The 18,773-nt window shown below is 39.3% G+C and overlaps 1 protein-coding gene across 2 annotated transcripts in view; it reads right to left on the bottom strand.

Annotated features, from left to right (window-relative positions):
• The window catches only part of cmip (c-Maf inducing protein), a 253,957-nt gene that overhangs the window by 34,367 nt on the left and 200,817 nt on the right, over positions 1–18,773 (bottom strand). The window contains exons 11-15 of one of the 2 annotated variants that reach the window (XM_072279852.1): positions 12,406–12,471; positions 6,176–6,202; positions 4,622–4,670; positions 1,851–1,976; positions 63–179 (exon numbers count right to left, since the gene is read on the bottom strand). In XM_072279852.1, the coding sequence (XP_072135953.1) occupies positions 63–179; positions 1,851–1,976; positions 4,622–4,670; positions 6,176–6,202; positions 12,406–12,471 (385 nt within the window). The remainder of the gene's footprint in view (positions 1–62; positions 180–1,850; positions 1,977–4,621; positions 4,671–6,175; positions 6,203–12,405; positions 12,472–18,773) is intronic. The other variant, XM_072279853.1, reaches the window with a different exon arrangement.

Here is an 18,773-nt window from a genome sequence, read left to right as displayed (position 1 = left end):
GGAAGCATGGAAAACATACTGTTCATGACCACATACTCCACATCCTGGTACACAAGACTTACCTCTACCATTGTTTGATTTCCCCTCAAAGCCAGAAGCATGCAGGGTCCCAGTTTATTCTCAGCCAATGATAACAGGAATTTCTTTGTCTTGTAACAGGAACCCATTAAAATGTGTACCTGGGGAAACAATATACCACTGCACTTGTAAGACAAACAGTGCTTTACCATCCTCACAGTACTCAGTGCACAAGAGTACGTGCAGACACATTCTTACTCTCCCAAGGCACAGGGGCAATCAGGCAGACTGTTGCCTCATTTAGAACAGGTTTTTAATCACAGAAGGGTTCCCGTAAAGAAATACAGGTGGCAGCAAGACTCTCCCCACCATTCCCCAGCCCTGCCCAAAGCCACCACCCAAGAGGACTTGGAGAAGTAAAACAGAACTTTAAATTGCGACATTTTCTCCAACAATGGCAGCCACCCAAGAACTGTGAAATAGTGCCAGGCATCATAGAACCTAAACAAAGCAGCAAATTCCTTACTGAAACTATGCACTTTAATTTTCGCAATCCGGTTGAATAAATAAATTCAGTTACAATAAACAAACTTCTCTGGCACCATCTGCAGGTTTACGAATTTGGCTGAAGAGGGAGTCAGTAGAACTTGTCCTCAGCCACAAAGGATGATGCTGAGCTCTACAGATTTAAAAAGGGAGATCATGTGATGTAGGGGATGCTCCCGTCTCCTTCACCTGACTAGAATCAGGAATATTCCTAGAGGTTTAGCAAAGAGTCCTTTGCAGGCTTATTTTATTCTACCAGAAATTGTTCCTGAACTCCATTAGGTTCAACTAAAGTTCTCTGGTGAAAGATGTAATGTGGAAAGAAGACTGGGTTTTGCATGTTACAGCTTACACAATGGCCCTATTTATTCACCCACCAGCAGTCCCTCAAATTCCTGATAATAGAATGGCTGCAGATTTGCATTTGTGGTGGATTTTTGTTGTGGATGCTGTAGATTATCTTAATATTAAAGGTACAATCCTGAGCACAGAGCTAGTGATTTAATTGGAACTCCTATTCCAACCAGATGTGCAGTGAGGTCAGGGTAATAATAAACGCACTCCACTTCTTTTAATTGCCTTCATTCTGGAGACGAGGTTTTTAAAAGATAAAAACTAGCTTTATTTGTCACATGCACACCGAGACATGGAACTATAGTGAGCTGCATTGTTTGTGTCAATGATCAACACTGTCCAAGTACGTGCTGGGGAGAGGCAGCCCACAAGTGATGGGCCAAATGGCCTCCTTCAGTGTTGGTAGATTCTGAATCAACAGAGCCTTTGCAAGTCAGCAGCTCCACAGACAAAATTCACCAAAGAATTATCCAATGAACTGATCCCTGAACTCCCTACGTTTCGTCTACGAAGATCAGAGAAAGTCAATACCTTCGTTTTGTTCTTCACAGCAAATGTAGTGGTCAGACTGAATGCAGCTCTAACAGATTCCCAGGCGGTATTTTGTATTTAACTTCTGACATGGGCATTTCGGCACTTTTTATAAATAAGTATTTCATCCTAATTTGCATATAAGCAATTTAGTGAGGGCCCTGCTTTTCACTAAAGTGAATAAAAGATGGTTTTACTGGTCTATGAGGTGAAACACATTTCTGAGGGTAGAACTGATTTACTTAAATGGGATTATTAAGAGCAAAAGAATTATGTAAAATTTTCCCTTAATTGTAAATGAGTTACTTTGTTGCATATAATAGCATGTAAATAAGTACAATTTTCACAAAAAAATGTAATCTTATTGTCGCTTGTAGCATAAACAGAAGGTGTTAACTCACATTATTGCAAACACGTACCATACTGGCAAAAAGCTCCCCATCGTCATCACAAGCTACACCTCCTGGACTATAGAGCTGGAACCAACCATCCTTGCCAGCCCGAACACTCAGCAAACAGGAATGGACCTGCCATGATACAATTAATCTTCTTCAGTTTTTGGTGTGCCTATGATCCATATTCACCTGTCACAGGGTTACTTTTACTTTGTTTAATTTGTTTTTCAAGATCAGGTCAACTTACTCCTTCACAGTCAGAATCATGCAATTTGTGTGCATGGAGCGTGTCTTCGAGTGGGACTCGAGAGTAAATGAACGACTTTTGTTAAATGCAGATTACTTAAGTGAAGAATAAGATGATATAAATACAGTAGGTGAAAGGGCAAATTATGCACTTTAATAAATATGTTTCACATGTTCACATCTAATCATTGTCAGGTTCAAATAGTGAAATGTCATAACCTCAAAATCTAGAGTCATAAAAAAGTACGGCACAGAAACAGACTATCAGATCATTAGTCCATGCTGGACCAATTAAACAGTCTGCATCAGGACCATAGCCTTCTATACCCCCACCATCCATGTAGCTATCCAAACCTCTCTTAAATGTTGAAATTGGGCTAGTCTAAGTGTTCGCTCCAATTTTGGTCTCATAGTCTATTTTTATTTTTTCATAATGTTGACGTCATTTATCCAAATTAGTATTATCACTGTAATTGTTATTCTCTTCACTAATATATGCACAATGTGGCATTCCTTCCTTCATAAATACAGGCAGCAGGAATGCTTAAGATGTGCATGGTGGGAGAGAGAGCAGATTGGAGCAAGCACAGAGATTCATTGTTATTTTGCTCTGGCAGAAACTTGGCAAGAACTTTTGCTGGAATGGGGGAAGTAGTTTACTTTGGGACTGATGGGCCAGTGTTATGTATGGAAAAGCACAAATTAAGTATTATGAAATCAGATGTAAATCTGCACAGTCTGAAATAACCAAAAACAGTTGTAACCTTAAAAGGTCAAATTTTGCAGAATGGCTCAGCATCTCGATAAATCTGAAAATACTGCCCACGTTTAATATGTTGCTTTGTTTGTGGTTTTGTGTTTTCAGTGTGATTCAATTCGGATCCCTGTGTTTAAGGTGATCCCAGGTAAGTTGTCGACAGTTCTATCAATGCCGTGGCTTTTAAGATCAGCCCAAAAAAGAGGCTCGGTCACGTACAAACCAGGACTGTGAGCCATTTCATAAATTAACAAGATGGCTTGCAGCTCCTTCCATACCAACTTCACTCTACATAGTGAGTAATGAATGGTAAATAAAGAGCATTTGGATAAACTTGGACTGCGTTTTCTGGAGTGTTGGAGACTGAGGGGCAACCTAAAAAATATATAAAATTATGAGAGGCATAGAAAAAGTAGACAAGAGATTCTGCAGCTACTGGAAATCCAGAGCATCATGCAAGATGCTGAGGAAATCAGCAGGTTAGGCAGCATCTGTTGGTTTTTAAAAGCTTCCCAATGTTCTACTTTCCCACAAATTTTTGCCACATTATACACCCTCTCTTTTGATATTATGTTGTCTTTGACTTCCCTTGTCAGCCATGGTTACCTCATGTTCCCTTTAGAACACTAATTCACCTTTGGAATCTATCAATTCTGCACCTTCTGAATTTCTCCCAGAAACTCCAACCATTGCTGTTCTGCTGTCATCCTTGCCAGTGTCCCCTTCCAAACAACTTTGGACAGCTCCTCTCTTATGCCTTTGTAATTCCCTTTAATCCACTGTTATACAGATGCATTTGACTTTAGTTTTTCCCTTTCAAATTGCAAGGTGAAATCTATCATATTATGATTACTGCCTCTTAATGGTTTCTTTACCTTAAGCTCCCTAATCAAATCCAGTTCATTACACAACACCCAATCCAGAATAGCTTTTCCCCTAGTGGGCTCAACCACAAGCTGCTCTAAAAAGCCATCTCATAGGCATTCTACAAATTTCCCCTCTTGAGATCCAGCACCAACCTGACTTTCCCGCTCTACCTGTTTTTTGAAATCACCATGACTATTGTAACATTGCCCTTTTGACATGTGTTTTCTATCTCTCATTGTAATTTGCAGCCCATGTCCTGGCTATTGTTTGGAGGCCTGTATATAATTCCCATAAGGATCTTTTTGTCCTTGCAGTTTCTTAACTCTGTCCACAAGGATTTTACACCATCTGGTCCAATGTCACCTAAGGATTTGATTTTCAGCACGTGCTCTATGCCTTTAAAATTGAAATGGGAACTGAAATTTAAACAATTCAACAAATATGGAATACAGCTAAGAATCATAATGACTCAGCTATACTATCACAAAAAATGCCCTCCTTGTTCAATCGTGTACTTCTGCCATTATCACTCTGCCTGACTCTTGTGTGGTTTCTCGTGAAAAGGGTCTTTGAAACTGAAAGGAAAAGGGCAACGCCAACAAACAATGGCTGCAAATTATTCTGGCCCATTGTAAGCAGGTTATCTTTTCAATACAAAGTACTGTAAAGTGCAGTTAGTAAACATACATTGGGATTAGTATTCATGACACAGGCAAGCAAATGCCTCATATCTTCACAGGTGCCATTAATCGTTTTTATCCCTGACTCATGACATAGATGGGCTTACATTTTCAGGCCTTTTACCACTGCACATGATATTAAATACAAATATTCAGTTGCTATTATCTTTACATATACCTTCAAAGCCATAGAATATTTGACAAGCCATTTTGCAGATCTTACTCACCTCTTGTCTGGGGTCTTCTGCGAATCTTTGAATGACATACTTTAATTCTCTGGAAAATAAAGAGTACAAAGATGGTTATGAAATAACACGTTTTCATAAGCAATAGGTTAAGTGCACATATAAAATAAGGTATCATGCCTAACGTAGGAAATTCTTGCCCACAACTATGCTTCCATTGTTTAAAGTAAGTGAATGTGCAATTGAAACTAACTAGTTTGAGAGACTCACACCCAGTATGTCGGTCAAGGCTAGATTATTTATATTCAAGTCAAAAAAACACCATTTCTTGTAAGTATACATGACAGGCATCCCATCCAAATAAAGGCAACTCAAACCATTTCAAGGGCTAACAACAAATCCAATTGAAAGATTTCCTAGGTATTCTTTGACGACCATTGTGCTTCCTCCCCATTTAATATACTTCCCTAATTACCCATGACAGCTGTTGACTTACCTACTCAGGTGAGCACTCAGTAGGTGCTAAATGGACCTCTAATAATAGCATCAGTAAGATAATACATTTATGAAGAGCATTTATCAAAACTACTTTTTGGCTAATACAATGGGCTATAGCATTAAAAGGACAAAGTACCATATTTCAACTCAAATTACATATATAACTACCCTGTTTCCAACCATTTGTAGGGGTGTAATTAAATAATGGATCAAAAAATGCAAACATGGTTAACAGTTAAAATAATTAATTACTGTATACCTATTTGGGTACATATTACATGGTCAATTTCCTCTGAACATTCCAAGTAAAAATATTTCAGTACATATTCACTGCAATAGTAATTGGAAAAAATACTAATAATTTTCAGAAGCTGTTTGGAACTATTATAAGTTATAAAAGAGTGTTGAATTGAATTTATCACACAGTTTTATTGAATAATAACTGGGTTTTAAATAATTATATTTTTTGCAAATATTTTACATACTGCTGCTGTATAGCAGACTTGTACCGTACAGAAGCTCTGTCTATGCAGAAGTTGTGATTTTACTGAAGCAGAATTTCAAAAGCTGGAACTTATCCTTTTCAATGCATCTATAATCAAATGCCTTAGTACTCTAGGAGAACTCAACCCAATTTAAATAAACAATATGCATAAAATTTTGTGTTAAAATAATCACTTCATATCATATAACTAAGGGACCAGTTTAACGCTGCTTTGAATGTGGAAATTCTACTTTAAGAAATAAACAAAAATGAGGCTGATATTACATTTTTCCTTTTAATAAATCGGTGACTTTGGCAATAAGGAAGTTCACAATGGTTAGATTCAAGTGTCAGTTGGGCTGGATTTCTGTGTGTCCTGGCCTATAAAACTCTTGCTTCCAAAAACTTAAAAAACACTTCAAAAAAACTTCCTCAAATGAACTCTGAAAGAATTATAAGAAGTCTAAATTCTGTTTTTCATTGCATTACAAAGAACACATTAAAAATGCATTAGAGTTTTAGTTTTGTAGGCACACGCTATAAAGGAAAAAATTAAAGTGAACTATAAATCCTCTAAGTAAATTCAATATGAATAAGGTAAATGCATTACTTACTTTGTGAACTTAACATGTGCGAGGGCCCTGTTGACAAAATGCATAAAGTATTACACATTTGTCTTTAGTGCAACAGCATAAAACTTATTACAGAAAAAGAATCTCAGGGTTTTATGTGGTGACATGAATGTACTCATAAATTTTACTTTGATCTTTGAACAGTTCTATTTGGGCTTTCTGCACTTTCACAATTCATAAATTGCAGTCACGATGTAACAAATATATCAAAACAAGAAGTAATAAAGACCCGTTGCTAATGTGCATTTTTCCCTAATTATCAGTGGCCTATAAGTCCAGGTTTCTCAGTAAATGATAGGAAAACATATGAACCAACTACATGTCACTCACTGCACCATGTTTAATTTAGCAAACACCTTAGTGAATTTTGGAACCTTATATGTAGCTTACTATTAAATAACAACAGGACATCCATTGTTTCTTCACTGGCTGTGTTACTAAATGAACCACATGATAATCTGGGATGGTGGATTCAGAAATTAGCATAATTAAAACTGCTTATTTTCACCACTAGGGGTGCACTTTCCAAAGTGCCACTCTCACAATTCTGGTTTCCAAAGTGACACTTTCCAACGAGGTTTCCACTGTTTAGCAGGGCTTACTTTGCAAATTGATTCCCCAAATTAAATTATGGAAGCTTATAAAGAAACTTAACACTGACTGCTTGAGAACTTCAAATAAATAAATACAATAATGAAAGCTGCAGAGATGTTTCCATATAACAACAAGAATGCTCAGCGTTTTCTTTAGGTTGGAACACTCTTCCCTAAAACTCTACAAAAACAAAGCCTAGAAGCGAATTGATTATTTGATAAACTGGGGGAAATGGGGGGGGGGGGGAAGCAGCAGGGTTTTTAAAGGTTACAGGGTTGGGGTGTATTTACAATCAGATTAGGTGTGATTCTATTAAATGGTGGATCAAATTCGATAGGAAACTGGCCAAATCATCTTCCTGACCATGCGTACGCCAATGTCATTTACAAACGTAATTTTGGAAAACTGACGACTTCTGTATTATTCAATAATTCAATCAAATCCTGCATCTCATTTTGATTTGTTTCAGCAAAAGACTTGCCAAACCCAACTATAAAAACTGTAAGTACTTGTTCTGAAACACATGAGAGAAAGACATACCAAATCATATTTAATTGTGCCTAAATAGCATTTTCTAGTTGGTAAGTGACAATTTAATGTGAACTTAATGGATATTTTACCTCTGCATCTTATGGAGCATTTCAGTTATCAATCCCTGCTGTCTATGACTGCTTAACTTGCAAGAATTCGGCAGATGCATCACAGAGGCCAGCACAGGTCACTAAGTGGATTCTATTTAATAGGCTCAATACTACTTATGGAAAATTAACTGTTAGTTTTCTACCAAGCAAAATTATCCACATTTTCCGCAGATAATGTTGCGACTATTTAGCAAATTATCACTTGGCCATTAACCTGCTCTGAACACTGAGAATCCTCCTATGTAGGAAGGGGGTGAAGTTGATCAATGCAAATACAGTAAAGCATGTCACAAAAAGATGTACACTGATGCTTGGACATATTTTTTTCAGAAGTGAGTGCTGGTGTGTGAGGATTTCAAGCTTCCCTTGTTCCATTTTCCAAGGATGGGAATTGAGGAATACACCGCAGGCATCCAGTAGAATTGAATTTTCAAAAGCTACCTAGGATTTGGAAGTTATCAGGTCTAATAATTCCATGACTCAAGAAGGCTCCTTGGCCATTTGTTCAAATTGATAATCTACTATTGTGGTTTTGAACATGTCCACAGTCTAATCTCAATCTTTATTCAATTTTTAATCCATTCCAGATCAACCAATTCATCTATTTACCAAGTGCACTCACATTTGATTGCTTCAGCCAACCTTCTTGTAGAATCATAGAGATTTACAACAGCAGGCCAGCTGAAAAGGACTCCACCTTCCAGCAGTTGGCCCATATCCCTGCAGGTCATGTGTTCTTCAAATAGCCATTGAACTGTTTAAATATAATCAGGGTTTCTGCCTTTACTGCTCTTTCTTATGAACTCTAGTTACTTACCATCCTCTAACTGACAAAAAATGCCCTTGTCTCTTCTCTATCCTCTCTACCAATTATGTTTCAAGCTGTGGACCCTGTTGAATGAACCCCTTGCTAAGGAAAACTGATCCTTCCTGAGTCTAGGGTCCTCAATTTTATACACCCCCTCAACTTCCCCTGTTTTGAAGAAAATAACCATAGCTTATCCAAAATTACCTTGCAGCTATTAACTTTCCATTTACTGCAATATCTATGTGTATATTTTTTGCATGTCTCGTGTTAATAAGTCCTTCTTGAAACATTACGACCAGAATTTGTTCACTCTTTAGTGACTACAGCTCAGTATTCAACCCAGTCATACCCTCAGTTCTAATCAACAAGCAGCAAAACCTGGGCCTCTGTACCTCCCCTCTTCAACTGGATCCTTGACTTCCTCAGTAGGCACCCACAGTCTGTGTGGATTTGAAATGAGATTACCTCCTCACTGACAATCAACACTGGTGCACCTCAAGGACGCATGCTTAGCCCACTACTCTACTCTCTCTACACCCACGATTGTGTGGCAAGGTACAACTCAAATGCCACCTGTAAATTTGCCAATAACACAACTATTGTTGGCAGAATAATGCTGAACGGATCCTGACCCGGATCTGGGCCGTACCCTCCAAATATCTGGACCTGCCTCTCGGTTTTTTTGCACTACCTTACTTTCCGTTTTTCTATTTTCTATTTATGATTTATAATTTTAATTTTTAATATTTACTAATTTTTACTATTTTTAATATTTAATTTCTGTAATCCAGGGAGTGGGAAGCGCAGAATCAAATATCGCTGTGATGATTGTATGTTCTAGTATCAATTGTTTGGCGACAATAAAGTATAAATTTCAGATGGTGATGAGGGGGCATACAGGAGCAAGATAGATCAGCTGTTTAACCAGTATCGCAACAATAACCTTGCACTCAGCATTAGTAAGACCAAGGAATTGATTGTGGCCTTCAGGAAGGTACTTTGAGAGACCACACACCAGTCCTCATCGAGGGATCAGAAGTGGAATGGGTGAGCAGTTTCAAGTTCCTGAGTGTCAACATCTCTGTGGATCTATCCTGGGTCCATCACATTGATACAATTACAAAGAAGGCATGACAGTGGCTATATTGCATTAGGAATTTGAGGAGAATTGGTATGTCAGCAAAGACACTCACAAATTTCTACATATGTACCGTGCAGAGCATTCTAACTGGTTGCATCACAATCTGGTATGGAAGGGACACTGAACAGAAGCAGAAAAAGCTGCAGAAAGTTATAAAGTCTGCCAGCTCTCAGCACCAAGGACACATTCAAAAGCGATGCCTCAAAAAGGCAGCATCCATCACTAGGGATTCCCATCACCCAGGGCATGCCCTCTTCTCATGGCTAGCTACCATCAAGAAGGAGACAAATACACAGTATTTCAGAAAAGGTTTCTTCCCCTCTGCCATCAGATTTTTGAATGTACGATAAACCCAGGAACACCGCCTCCATACCTTTCCTCTCTTTTTGCACTTTATTTAATTTAAATTTCTTTTTTAAAAACATATACCTCTTATTGTAAATTATAGTTTTATTTATTATGCATTGCAATATACTACTGTCACAAAACAACAAATTTCATGTCATGTGCCAGTGATATTAAACCTGATTCTGATTCAGTGCTCAAGTTCTAACTGGAGTTAGATACACTTTCAATATACCCTCTTTGCTCTTATAAATGACTTGCTTTGCCTTTTTGCCCTATTCTGTTATCATATAAATCTGTGGATGTACATTCTACAGTCCCTTTATTCCTTCTCTTACTCACCTTCCATTTGTTGTATACTTCCTTGCCTTGTTGCACTTCTCCAAATACCTAACTTCACACTTCCTGGATTATAGTTCACTTGCATTTTCCTGCCCCAAAGCTTTGCTAATGGCCGTACTGACTTTAAAAAGTGCACTGCCCTCACCAACACACTCCTCCCAATAACCTTTCACACTTCAAAAAATTCAGTTGCTTGTCGACGATACTACCCATCCTGCAAATTGTCTTTTCCTCAAGCTCCATTGGGCTGTTAAAATAAAAATTTCACACTATTTTAAAAGTTTCATTCCCCAGGCAGTCAACCTGATCAATCATTCTAGTTAGTCCCTGTAGCTATATTACCCTGTCTCTGCACTGCACTGTAAACACTTTAAACCTCTTTTTATGCTGCTGTTTACATTGTAAATACATGCTGGTTTGTATGCATTTATGCACACTTTATTTCATGCCTGGACTTTAACCTCTAACTTTACTTTTAATAATTCTTTATTCTTTATAATTATTGAATATTGTTTTTGTTGCATGTCGCACCGACTAAAACATGCCAGCGAATTCATAATGCGTGTAGATGTATATGGCCTACCACAGTTGATCCTTGATGATTCTTATTTATATATTTTACCATACAAGACTATCTACTCTTGTTTGATCTTGTATGTTTGCTCACCTGGGTCACCATTAAAGCAGGGTTCAGTAATGTTTGTTTATCTGCAGATTGCACTCCAGCAAAGTTTATTGCTTTAATCTTTAGACTCCTAACACTCCTATCTAGGATCTTTGAAGCAACCATTTCCAAAGTGAAGTTTATTTTGTCACGATTCCCTCGGATAACTCTATCTTTCGATTCTACATTTGGAAACTTAAACAATAGACTGTAACTTAAGGTTCCTTAAGGAATAGCTAGGTGTGGTGGTGGGGACAAGCTTCCACTACCTATTAAATGATATGCGACTCAAATAACCTCTGACAACCAACTCCAGTTCCTGGGCTTCACGTGGCTTAGCTACTATGCCCAGTGGAATTGTTTCACCTGACAGGAGAAGGGGCAAAAGCGGGCTACTGATGCTTCAAAACCAGTCGCTTTGAGCAGATGGGACTTGTCAGCCGCGGTTGGCAGCTCATCTAGAAGGAAAACTTTGATCTCCGACGTCTGCCGCATTGCAGCCATACTCACTCATGGGGGAAGGCTTTGGGGATAAAGCCCGAGGGAAAGAGGGGATAAAGCCCGAGGGAAAGATCCACAGCTGGAGTCCCTAAGGCAGTCCTACGATGAGAACAACTCTGACTGGCAACTCCTGCAACACTGCTGGTGCCAAAATGCATTGGTCTCTACCATTCCTTTGGGTTCATCTGATACGGGAGAGTGAAAGCTTGCTACATGAGCAACAAGTACAATAAGCAATATCGTACTGCCCTGGCTTGCATATCTAGGCAGCTAGGAAGCAAAATCCATGGTCAACCCTGACCGACGGAGGCCTCATCTCAAACTCAGATCAGGTCAATCCTATGCCATTGAACTCTATATGAACAGGACTTGGGATTTTTCAATGTTAACTAATCATAGACAAAAAAGGTAGCTGACAAAGACCTCAATGTTTTTTTTTTAACAGTCCAATAACACTTTGCTGGACATAAATACTTCATAAATTCAATCATGTACATCACATTAAAAATACAGATATCATGCATGGACATTCGTAATGGGATTAGGGCAACTCAGGGACAAAATAAAACAGAGGAGGGAAAATATAAAATAGGGAATGATTCACCACTGAACATTGTTGGTCACCAACTATTCTTTTCTAAATTTTATTTTATTTAGAGATACAACACGGTAACTGGCTCTACCGACCCAGCGAGCCCATGCCACCAATTACACCCATGTGACCAATTAACCAATTAGACTGTAGGTCTTTGGAATGTGAGAGAAAACCAGAGCACGTGGGGGAAACCCATGCAGTCACAGGGAGAATATACAAACTCTTTCGGAACAGCAGCGGGAATTGAACCTGGGTTACTGGTGCTGTAATAGCATTGCGCTGTTATGCCACCATTGCTATTTACTATAGAACCTGATACATTTGTCTTTCTTAAAATAAAAAAACCTGACAATGTCAAACAATTATAACCAGAATTTAAATATATCAATAATGAATAATTTAAACCCTAGGGACAGACTATAATTTCTGCTTGGCCTTGTCCCTTTGCAGATGTTTTACTCCCCACAATATTGCTCTAGTAATTGAGAATCAACTCATCACATAGTCCAAACTGTAATTTTCATGTAGAATAGAATACATTTGACATAGAAGAGACTTGTTTTCGGTCTGATTATACTTACTCTTTGGGAAAGGGAATAGGCTGAAGCAAGCTGGCAAGTGCAGGTCTCCAGTCATCATAATCTGACCTGTGGGACAGACAGATATCAGCTCCTGCATCAATAGCATTTGTGTTCACATCAAATACATCATTTTTCTAAAAATAAAATTACACTAGATACAAGAAACTACTCTTCACCAGAACCTCTCAAACAAATCAGCTCTACAATCATCTATTATACCCTGAGTGCTATACACAAATGGGGCTCTGCATAGTGTGTAAAGTATTGAAAAAAATCAAAATACCAAGTCACAAGGACCAACAAGACTTTTTTTAAATCATTCAGCAAGAACAAGGATGATCTTTCTCATTTCCAGTTTCTCTCCATACCCCTGTACCACTTAATTCCCTTAGGCATCAGGGGGTAGGAAAGCGGCATCAATCAAAGTCATCCAGCATGGAAACTAACCCTTCAACCCATTCTAGTCTGTGACAAGTCATACTAGTCGTACACCTATACCGCTTTACTCTCCCCATAACTCCATCCAGATGCTGCTACTTAACTAGAAACTCGGGGAGATTTACAGTGGCCACAATTAACCTATCAACCTGCTGAAACGAACCAGAGGATTTCTATATGAATTAATTATTTGTCAAGAGTGAAAATTCCCACCTTTCAACAACCTTAAATTTCCAAGTGCAAAATCGAAAACCACTGTAAAATTCATCCCTATCACCTCATAATAATTACTAAATGGATGCCCTTTTAGAATTGATATAGGTGCATGCAAACTCCTAACGAGCTATCTGCTTTTAAAGAGAATATCCCAGCGATTCATCCTCAGTGACAGAAAATTCTGATTGCTTTGTCATACATGTGCATAATCATGTTATTAAAAAACTCAACCTACTGCTGGCCGTTAGCAATTATTTAATACATAAAAAATTCTATTTGCCAAGGTTTTGGCCATTCACTTCATCGATCAATATCTTTCTTCATATTTAATGGCTGTATCTATTTTCTATGTCATCCATGTTTATGTCATTAGTATACTGGCATGCAGGCTTTTTATTCTGTTGCCTAAGTCATCTGAAAACATTTGTAAACATAACGAGTTGTTGCAGCCTCATTAGATTCCTGAGGGATACTGCCAGTTACATTATACTAATTTGAATATTTGCCCTTTATCTCAGTTCCCTACCTCCTTCTATTCAGTTAATTTTCTGATGGGGTCAATAATTTGCCATCAGTCCCATGAGCTTTAATGATATCTAACTGACTGTTAATCAGGAACTACATCAAATGTCCTTCGGAAGTATATAAAAATAATATACCTCGGCACTTTTTGTTCAATATTTTAACCACCCACTCTGAAACATTAGTTCAATCAAATTCCCTAAATACCAGGGGTGATTGATAAGTTTGTGGCCTAAGGTAGAAGGAGTCAATTTTAGAAAACTTAGCACATTTATTTTTCAACATAGTCCCCTCCTACATGTACACACTTAGTCCAGCGGTGACGGAGCATACGGATCCCTTCTTTGTAGGAGTGGTCCACAGCAGGGGTGACTGATACATTCATGGCCTAAGGTGGAAGGAGATGAGTTATACAGCTCTTGTTACATGCACGTGTAGTTCAACTCTTTGAGTGAAAATGCAGAAAGTTTGACGTTAATAACTCATCTCAATCACCTCTGCTGTGGGCCACTTTCTGGAGGCCCAAGATGCCGACTTCTACAAAGAAGGGATCCGTATGCTCCATGACCACTGGACTAAGTGTGTAAATGCAGGAAAAATAAATGTGCTAGGTTTTCTAAAATTTACCCCTTCTACCTTAGGCTCCGAACTTATCATTCACCCCTCGTAGATTTGCTTCACAGATCTACACTGGAGTTCTTCAACCTGCTAGAACCTTTCAAGACTTCGGCAAGTTTATTCTTAATTGTACTCAGGTAATTTCCCAAATTTGGCTGTACGGCTGACTGATATTTAATTGTTTGGTTTTCATGTGCCTTCTTTGTAAGTTGATGAAATGACATGCTACATTTTCCAATCTGAAAGAATTCCCAAAAGATTTAGTTGGGACACCTGTAATGTTTTCATCTATTTCCTCTAAAATCAGCTACACATGGAGCCCAGCAATGGAGCTAGAATATGCCAGAATTCCCTGATTCTATGCCAGACATGGCTGTATTGAAGCAGTGACCCATTCATTTGAATGGGGACTTTCAGACCGGTACATCACATAGTCACAGTTCATACAGGAGAGGTCGCCTTTATCAAGCAGAAATGAGATAAAGTTTTCTTTTGCGTTCAGGGTTATGAGCTTGTGGAACTCAAAGGGCAGAGGAAAATAATCTTTGAAAAAAGAAAATTAGACACGGGAAGATAGATGCTTAATAAGCAGGTGATAAAAATATCCTACAATATACAGAAATGCAAAACCAAAAATACAAGCATATCAGCCATAATTTTGTTCAATGACAGAGAAGGGTTGGCAGACTACTCATGTTCCTGGTTAATACTGTATATTTGTATGAAACAACAAGGTCATTTCAATCAGATTTTAATTCAATTTAATATATTTCAGTCTTACAATGTGTTTAGTTTTATTATTTTTTCATAAGATTTTAACAGTAATCAAAATTATTTTGATAGCCTTTAACTATCTATGAGAATCAGAAAATCTAAGAAACATGACCAGAATTGAGGCTGTGCCCCAGTTTTGCCTCCTATCAGAGTATTCTGGAGACAATGGGTCAGTCTGACACTTCTTGACACAAACTCCCTGTTGAGGCCTTGATTCAGCTGATCCTTCTGGTGCGGGGTGGGCAAGTGGGGACTTTGAACGGTAAATCTATTCAAATTCAGCTCAGACTAGTATGTTCTTGCGTTGTCTCAGACATTCTGTGATCCAGTATTAGTATTCTTTGGATACCTGGTACGGTATCCTTTTTTGTGTAGTAAATATTAATGCAAAATAATGGGCAACATCTGGGCATCAGAGGATACGCGAGAAGGCCAGTGGTTTGCCTCAGGGATCTGTTCTGGGTCTCTTACTCTTCGTGATTTTTATAGATGACCTGGATGAGGAAGTGTAGGGATGGGTTAGTAAGCTTGCTGATGACACAAAGCTTGGGGGTGTTGTGGATAGTGTAGAGGGCTGTCAGAGGTTGCAGCGGGACATTGATAGGATGCAAAACTGGACTGAGAAGTGGTAGATGGAGTTCAACCCAGATAAGTGTGAAGTGGTTCATTCTGGTAGGTCAAATATGATGGCAGAATATAGTATTAATGGTAAGACTCTTGGCAGTGTGGAGGATCAGAGGAATCTTGGGGTCCGAGTCCACAGGACGCTCAAAGAAGCTGCACAGGTTGACTCTGTGGTTAAGAAGGCATACAGTGTATTGGTCTTCATCAATCGTGGAATTGAATTTAGAAGCCGAAAATGTTGTAGCTACATAGGACCCTGGTCAGACCCCACTGGGAGTACTGTGCTCAGTTCTGGTTGCCTCACTACAGGAAGGATGTGGAAACCATAGAAAGGGTGCAGAGAAGATTTACAAGGATGCTGCTGGATTGGGGAGCATGCCGTATGAAAACAAGTTGAGTGAACCCGGCCTTTTCTCCTTGGAGCGATGGAAGATGAGAGGTGACCTGATAGAGGTGTATAAGATGATGAGAGGTATTGATTGTGTGGATAGAGGCTTTTTCCTAGGGCTGAAATGGTTGCCACAAGAGGGCACAGATTTAAGGTGCTTGGGAGTAGGTACAGAGGAGATGTCAGGGGTAAGTTTTTTTACGCAGAGAGCGGTGAGTGCATGGAATGGGCTGCCGGCAACGGTGGTGGGGGCGGACACAATAGGGTCTTTTAAGGGACTTCTGGATAGGTACATGGAGCTTAGAAAAATAGAGGGCTATGGGTAAGCCTAGTAAATTCTAAGGTAGGGACATGTTTGGCACAACTTTGTGGGCAGAAGGGCCCGTATTGTGCTGTAGGTTTTCTATGTTTCTAAGGTAGGCACGTGGGGTTGAGTGGGATCCGGGATCAGCCATGACGGAATGGTGGAGCAGACTTGATGAGCTGAATAGCCTAAGTTTGTCCTATGTTTGATGGTCTTATAATTGCATAATATATGCGTCAATTGTTCATTGTCCTCTGCAATATCCTCATTTTGATTTCTAAGGGCCATCCTGTTCTGTGCCATATTCTTGCCTACTAAATTGCAAATATTGGTACGATAATTTTGATATCCTTCTTAAGCTTCATTTCAAAACTTCAGTGATTTTTGCGGTTTTATCACCTTTTTGAGTTCTACGTACCTCTCCCAGCTGCCAGAATCAGTGCTGCTTTTTTACAGGTGTATTTTCCAAACTTGAAATTCTAGTTTCATGATATCTTGATACATCAAAAGTGTCCAGTAAATTTTATTTTCAGTTCATAAAGATTGATGGTAATGCTTCTTTCTCTCTTAAATGTAGGGATAAGCCTATCACTGTAAAGCTTTAGAGTATATAGTGAATAGTTAGAAAGACAATGATTGATTTTTCACGAAGGATCTGTTAATGGTACTAGGATTTAACATTAAACTTGATAGCTAGTTTGTTAATATGAGAGTTTGACAAATCCTTCAACAGACTAGGGAAGTACATATTACTCTGCTCTCAAACATTCCCCCTTTCTGCTGAGCAGCCACGATCCACACTGTCATTTATTTAATCATGCAATAGAATGGCTACGAGTCCTAACTGACAGCACGAGCTGGTAATTACCTCTCCCTGTCGGCATGCTAATGGCTACTTCTGGTCAAGATGGCACCAGTGAACAATGATTTCTCCGGGGACACCTTCCGGATAGTCAATCATTTCAGCTTTTCTATGTCTTCTACTTATTCCTTTTATCTTAATTTTGCTTTTGAAACAGCTGGAGCCCGTGACTTACAATCTGTAGCTTGAGTGAGTGAGCTAGCACTCTGCTGTTCCTGAGAAAACTCCAGGAGAGAAATGCGAGCACGAACTACCATGAGGAGAAGCTCGGAGACGAGACGAGGGGCCATGATCGACTACATTTCTCGCCGATTAGAGCGCTGAGGAAGACTGAAACATCAAGACAAGTGTGGAGGAGAGTGCGTGGTTCTCCAAGAGGCCGCTTGTTTATGTTGCTTTCCTTGGAGGGGCCACCAGTTCATGTTGCTGCCCACACAGGGGCTGCTGGTTCATGTCACAGCTCTTGGAGGGGCCGCTGGTTCGAGCCACTGCCCTCAGAGATGTCATTGAAATTCTGAGATTTATGGATTGGAATATAGTTCAAACTAACTGTAGTTCATATTGGCTTCTTTTAGTCCTATGTTCTTTTTTGTGTTCTTGCCCATTCTTTCTTGTTGCTGACTGGGGGCTGGAGAGTTGGTGATTTGTTAGTTTTTGTGTGAGGGAGAGGTTTGGGAGTATTTGGCATTTGCAGGTATTTATTTCTTTTTCTTTTTGTGTGGGGCGGATTGATTTCTTTCTTTCAACTACGGCCGTCTGTATTCTATGGCTGTCTGGAGATGACACATTTCAGAGTTGTATTAGATCATAAGACATCAGAGTGGAATCAGGCCATTCAGCCCATCGAGTCTGCACTGCCATTCCATCACGGCTGATCCTGGACCCCCCTCAACCCCATACACCTGCCTTCTCGCCACATCCTTTGATGCCCTGACTAATCACGAAACTATCAGCTTCCACCTTAAATATACCCACGGACTTGGTCTCTAGTGCAGTCTGTGGCAGAACATTCCACAGATTCACTACTCTGGCTAAAAAAATTCCTCCTTACCTCTGGGTTTCCCCTCAATTTTGAGGCTGTGCCCTCTACTTCTGGATACCCCCACCATAGGAAACATCCTCTCCATATCCACCCTATCCAGGCCTTTCAACATTCAGTAGGTTTTAATCAGATCCCCATGCATTCTTCTAAATTCCGGTGAGTACAGGCCCAAAGCTGCCAAACGCTCCTCATACGTTAACCCCTTCTAAGATATGGGGCCCCAAAACTATTGACAATGAATACTCCAAGTGCAGCCTGACCAGTGTCTTTTAGAGACTCAGCATTATCTCCTTGCTTTTATATTCTATTCCCCTTGAAATAAATGCCAACATAACATTTGTGGTCTTTTACCACAGACTCAACCTGTAAATTAACCTTCTGAAAGTCTCGTACGAGGACTCCCAAGTCTCTCTGCTCCTCTGATGTTTGAACCTTCTCCCGATTTTGATAACAGTCCGCACTATTGTTCTCTTTTACCAAAGTGCATTATTATATTCCACTTGCATGACTGACAGTAAACCGAGACAAAGCTACTGACACGATGAAGGAAGCCATGAACGCCACCAGAGATGGAGGACCT

The sequence above is a fragment of the Mobula birostris genome, chromosome 15, assembly GCF_030028105.1.
Source record: "Mobula birostris isolate sMobBir1 chromosome 15, sMobBir1.hap1, whole genome shotgun sequence".
In the NCBI taxonomy this organism is placed as follows: Eukaryota; Metazoa; Chordata; class Chondrichthyes; order Myliobatiformes; family Myliobatidae; genus Mobula; species Mobula birostris.
This window is presented reverse-complemented; position numbering and strand designations above follow the sequence as displayed.